Source organism: Salvelinus namaycush, unplaced genomic scaffold (assembly GCF_016432855.1).
Source record: "Salvelinus namaycush isolate Seneca unplaced genomic scaffold, SaNama_1.0 Scaffold361, whole genome shotgun sequence".
Lineage (NCBI taxonomy): Eukaryota > Metazoa > Chordata > Actinopteri > Salmoniformes > Salmonidae > Salvelinus > Salvelinus namaycush.
This window is the reverse complement of record NW_024060575.1, coordinates 181,213-187,212: the sequence shown is the minus strand read 5'-3', so window position 1 is coordinate 187,212 and position 6,000 is coordinate 181,213. Positions and strand designations below refer to the sequence as shown.

The following is a 6,000-nucleotide window of genomic DNA, read 5'->3' as shown; positions in this document are numbered from 1 at the left end:
TATTACAGCAGCAATGTGAACATCTAGTGGAAAGCCTTCCCAGAAGAGTGGAGACTGTTATAGCAGCAATGTTCCAACATCTAGTGGAAAGCCTTCCCAGAAGAGTGGAGGCTGTTATAGCAGCAATGTTCCTACATCTAGTGGAAAGCCTTCCCAGAAGAGTGGAGGCTGTTATAGCAGCAATGTTCCAACATCTAGTGGAAAGCCTTCCCAGAAGAGTGGAGGCTGTTATAGCAGCAATGTTCCAACATCTAGTGGAAAGCCTTCCCAGAAGAGTGGAGGCTGTTATAGCAGCAATGTTCCAACATCTAGTGGAAAGCCTTCCCAGAAGAGTGGAGGCTGTTATAGCAGCAATGTTCCAACATCTAGTGGAAAGCCTTCCCAGAAGAGTGGAGGCTGTTATAGCAGCAATGTTCCAACATCTAGTGGAAAGCCTTCCCAGAAGAGTGGAGACTGTTATAGCAGCAATGTTCCATCATCTAGTGGAAAGCCTTCCCAGAAGAGTGGAGGCTGTTATAGCAGCAATGTTCCAACATCTAGTGGAAAGCCTTCCCAGAAGAGTGGAGACTGTTATAGCAGCAATGTTCCATCATCTAGTGGAAAGCCTTCCCAGAAGAGTGGAGGCTGTTATAGCAGCAATGTTCCAACATCTAGTGGAAAGCCTTCCCAGAAGAGTGGAGGCTGTTATAGCAGCAATGTTCCAACATCTAGTGGAAAGCCTTCCCAGAAGAGTGGAGGCTGTTATAGCAGCAATGTTCCAACATCTAGTGGAAAGCCTTCCCAGAAGAGTGGAGGCTGTTATAGCAGCAATGTTCCAACATCTAGTGGAAAGCCTTCCCAGAAGAGTGGAGGCTGTTATAGCAGCAATGTTCCAACATCTAGTGGAAAGCCTTCCCAGAAGAGTGGAGGCTGTTATAGCAGCAATGTTCCAACATCTAGTGGAAAGCCTTCCCAGAAGAGTGGAGGCTGTTATAGCAGCAATGTTCCAACATCTAGTGGAAAGCCTTCCCAGAAGAGTGGAGGCTGTTATAGCAGCAATGTTCCAACATCTAGTGGAAAGCCTTCCCAGAAGAGTGGAGGCTGTTATAGCAGCAATGTTCCAACATCTAGTGGAAAGCCTTCCCAGAAGAGTGGAGACTGTTATAGCAGCAATGTTCCATCATCTAGTGGAAAGCCTTCCCAGAAGAGTGGAGGCTGTTATAGCAGCAATGTTCCAACATCTAGTGGAAAGCCTTCCCAGAAGAGTGGAGACTGTTATAGCAGCAATGTTCCATCATCTAGTGGAAAGCCTTCCCAGAAGAGTGGAGGCTGTTATAGCAGCAATGTTCCAACATCTAGTGGAAAGCCTTCCCAGAAGAGTGGAGGCTGTTATAGCAGCAATGTTCCAACATCTAGTGGAAAGCCTTCCCAGAAGAGTGGAGGCTGTTATAGCAGCAATGTTCCAACATCTAGTGGAAAGCCTTCCCAGAAGAGTGGAGGCTGTTATAGCAGCAATGTTCCAACATCTAGTGGAAAGCCTTCCCAGAAGAGTGGAGGCTGTTATAGCAGCAATGTTCCAACATCTAGTGGAAAGCCTTCCCAGAAGAGTGGAGGCTGTTATAGCAGCAATGTTCCAACATCTAGTGGAAAGCCTTCCCAGAAGAGTGGAGGCTGTTATAGCAGCAATGTTCCAACATCTAGTGGAAAGCCTTCCCAGAAGAGTGGAGGCTGTTATAGCAGCAATGTTCCAACATCTAGTGGAAAGCCTTCCCAGAAGAGTGGAGGCTGTTACAGCAGCAATGTGAACATCTAGTGGAAAGCCTTCCCAGAAGAGTGGAGGCTGTTACAGCAGCAATGTGAACATCTAGTGGAAAGCCTTCCCAGAAGAGTGGAGGCTGTTACAGCAGCAATGTGAACATCTAGTGGAAAGCCTTCCCAGAAGAGTGGAGGCTGTTATAGCAGCAATGTTCCAACATCTAGTGGAAAGCCTTCCCAGAAGAGTGGAGGCTGTTATAGCAGCAATGTTCCAACATCTAGTGGAAAGCCTTCCCAGAAGAGTGGAGGCTATTACAGCAGCAATGTGAACATCTAGTGGAAAGCCTTCCCAGAAGAGTGGAGACTGTTATAGCAGCAATGTTCTAACGTCTAGTGGAAAGCCTTCCCAGAAGAGTGGAGGCTGTTATAGCAGCAATGTTCCATCATCTAGTGGAAAGCCTTCCCAGAAGAGTGGAGGCTGTTATAGCAGCAATGTTCCAACATCTAGTGGAAAGCCTTCCCAGAAGAGTGGAGGCTGTTATAGTAGCAATGTTCCAACATCTAGTGGAAAGCCTTCCCAGAAGAGTGGAGGCTGTTATAGCAGCAATGTTCCAACATCTAGTGGAAAGCCTTCCCAGAAGAGTGGAGGTTGTTATAGCAGCAATGTTCCAACATCTAGTGGAAATCCTTCCCAGAAGAGTGGAGGCTGTTATAGCAGCAATGTTCCAACATCTAGTGGAAAACCTTCCCAGAAGAGTGGAGGCTGTTATAGCAGCAATGTTCCAACATCTAGTGGAAAGCCTTCCCAGAAGAGTGGAGGCTGTTATAGCAGCAATGTTCCTACATCTAGTGGAAAGCCTTCCCAGAAGAGTGGAGGCTGTTATAGCAGCAATGTTCCAACATCTAGTGGAAAGCCTTCCCAGAAGAGTGGAGGCTGTTATAGCAGCAATGTTCCAACATCTAGTGGAAAGCCTTCCCAGAAGAGTGGAGGCTGTTATAGCAGCAATGTTCCAACATCTAGTGGAAAGCCTTCCCAGAAGAGTGGAGGCTGTTACAGCAGCAATGTGAACATCTAGTGGAAAGCCTTCCCAGAAGAGTGGAGGCTGTTATAGCAGCAATGTTCCAACATCTAGTGGAAAGCCTTCCCAGAAGAGTGGAGGCTGTTATAGCAGCAATGTTCCAACATCTAGTGGAAAGCCTTCCCAGAAGAGTGGAGGCTATTACAGCAGCAATGTGAACATCTAGTGGAAAGCCTTCCCAGAAGAGTGGAGACTGTTATAGCAGCAATGTTCTAACGTCTAGTGGAAAGCCTTCCCAGAAGAGTGGAGGCTGTTATAGCAGCAATGTTCCATCATCTAGTGGAAAGCCTTCCCAGAAGAGTGGAGGCTGTTATAGCAGCAATGTTCCAACATCTAGTGGAAAGCCTTCCCAGAAGAGTGGAGGCTGTTATAGTAGCAATGTTCCAACATCTAGTGGAAAGCCTTCCCAGAAGAGTGGAGGCTGTTATAGCAGCAATGTTCCAACATCTAGTGGAAAGCCTTCCCAGAAGAGTGGAGGTTGTTATAGCAGCAATGTTCCAACATCTAGTGGAAATCCTTCCCAGAAGAGTGGAGGCTGTTATAGCAGCAATGTTCCAACATCTAGTGGAAAACCTTCCCAGAAGAGTGGAGGCTGTTATAGCAGCAATGTTCCAACATCTAGTGGAAAGCCTTCCCAGAAGAGTGGAGGCTGTTATAGCAGCAATGTTCCTACATCTAGTGGAAAGCCTTCCCAGAAGAGTGGAGGCTGTTATAGCAGCAATGTTCCAACATCTAGTGGAAAGCCTTCCCAGAAGAGTGGAGGCTGTTATAGCAGCAATGTTCCAACATCTAGTGGAAAGCCTTCCCAGAAGAGTGGAGGCTGTTATAGCAGCAATGTTCCAACATCTAGTGGAAAGCCTTCCCAGAAGAGTGGAGGCTGTTATAGCAGCAATGTTCCAACATCTAGTGGAAAGCCTTCCCAGAAGAGTGGAGGCTGTTATAGCAGCAATGTTCCAACATCTAGTGGAAAGCCTTCCCAGAAGAGTGGAGGCTGTTATAGCAGCAATGTTCCAACATCTAGTGGAAAGCCTTCCCAGAAGAGTGGAGGCTGTTATAGCAGCAATGTTCCAACATCTAGTGGAAAGCCTTCCCAGAAGAGTGGAGGCTGTTATAGCAGCAATGTTCCAACATCTAGTGGAAAGCCTTCCCAGAAGAGTGGAGGCTGTTATAGCAGCAATGTTCCAACATCTAGTGGAAAGCCTTCCCAGAAGAGTGGAGGCTGTTATAGCAGCAATGTTCCAACATCTAGTGGAAAGCCTTCCCAGAAGAGTGGAGGACTGTTATAGCAGCAATGTTCCATCATCTAGTGGAAAGCCTTCCCAGAAGAGTGGAGGCTGTTATAGCAGCAATGTTCCAACATCTAGTGGAAAGCCTTCCCAGAAGAGTGGAGGCTGTTATAGCAGCAATGTTCCAACATCTAGTGGAAAGCCTTCCCAGAAGAGTGGAGGCTGTTATAGCAGCAATGTTCCAACATCTAGTGGAAAGCCTTCCCAGAAGAGTGGAGGCTGTTATAGCAGCAATGTTCCAACATCTAGTGGAAAGCCTTCCCAGAAGAGTGGAGGCTGTTATAGCAGCAATGTTCCAACATCTAGTGGAAAGCCTTCCCAGAAGAGTGGAGACTGTTATAGCAGCAATGTTCCATCATCTAGTGGAAAGCCTTCCCAGAAGAGTGGAGGCTGTTATAGCAGCAATGTTCCAACATCTAGTGGAAAGCCTTCCCAGAAGAGTGGAGGCTGTTATAGCAGCAATGTTCCATCATCTAGTGGAAAGCCTTCCCAGAAGAGTGGAGGCTGTTATAGCAGCAATGTTCCAACATCTAGTGGAAAGCCTTCCCAGAAGAGTGGAGGCTGTTATAGCAGCAAAGGGGGAACAACTCCATATTAATGACCATGATTTTGGGAATGAGATGTTCGACGAGCAGGTGTACACATACTTTTGGTCATGTCATTTATCTTAAAAAAGGTGCAATATGCAGAAATCCCATCACCATTTCCTGGTTGCTAAAATTTTAATAGTTCGCCTAATTTCAGTTCGTGACAAAACAAGCAAGTCTAGTGTAGAGTATAATTGTACCATCTAAACTGCTGTGAAATATGTTTTCCAAAACCAAAAATAGTATATTCAGCTGGTGTACAAAACCAAAAGACGCAAAAACTAAGACATTGATATAGCACAAATAGAACAGATCTACCACTTCTTAGACTTGGTTTCAATGAGAATGACAGATCTATAACTCACATTTCTATATGAATTTGGTCAGGTCGCCCAAAAAGTTACTTACTTGATTTTGCCTGTCAGTATTTTTCCAGCGTACTGCATCCCAGTCAGAGCTATGTACATCCTCAGGATCTCATTGGTGCCCTGAAGAGACAGAACACAACGTCAAGTAAAGACCTCTTCATAACGACAAACTAACATGTTCATATCTACAGTAGATTCAGAGCCTTCAGAAAGTATTCACACCCCTTGACTGATACAGAGCCTTCAGAAAGTATTGACACCCCTTGACTGATACAGAGCCTTCAGAAAGTATTGACACCCCTTGACTGATACAGAGCCTTCAGAAAGTATTCACACCCCTTGACTGATTCAGAGCCTTCAGAAAGTATTCACACCCCTTGACTGATTCAGAGCCTTCAGAAAGTATTCACACCCCTTGACTGATTCAGAGCCTTCAGAAAGTATTGACACCCCTTGACTGATACAGAGCCTTCAGAAAGTATTCACACCCCTTGACTGATTCAGAGCCTTCAGAAAGTATTCACACCCCTTGACTGATTCAGAGCCTTCAGAAAGTATTTACACCCCTTGACTGATACAGAGCCTTCAGAAAGTATTCACACCCCTTGACTGATTCAGAGCCTTCAGAAAGTATTCACACCCCTTGACTGATTCAGAGCCTTCAGAAAGTATTGACACCCCTTGACTGATACAGAGCCTTCAGAAAGTATTCATACCCCTTGACTGATACAGAGCCTTCGGAAAGTATTCACACCCCTTGACTGATACAGAGCCTTCAGAAAGTATTCATACCCCTTGACTGATTCAGAGCCTTCAGAAAGTATTCATACCCCTTGACTGATTCAGAGCCTTCAGAAAGTATTGACACCCCTTGACTGATACAGAGCCTTCAGAAAGTATTCACACCCCTTGACTGATTCAGAGCCTTCAGAAAGTATTCACACCC

General features: G+C 45.8%; 1 protein-coding gene across 1 annotated transcript in view; it reads right to left on the bottom strand.

The window, feature by feature from the left end:
* The window catches only part of acad9 (acyl-CoA dehydrogenase family, member 9), a 62,153-nt gene that overhangs the window by 21,823 nt on the left and 34,330 nt on the right, over window positions 1–6,000 (bottom strand). Inside the window, exon 12 of the mRNA XM_038985647.1 lies at window positions 5,095–5,174. Coding sequence (XP_038841575.1) covers window positions 5,095–5,174 — 80 coding nt within the window. The remainder of the gene's footprint in view (window positions 1–5,094; window positions 5,175–6,000) is intronic.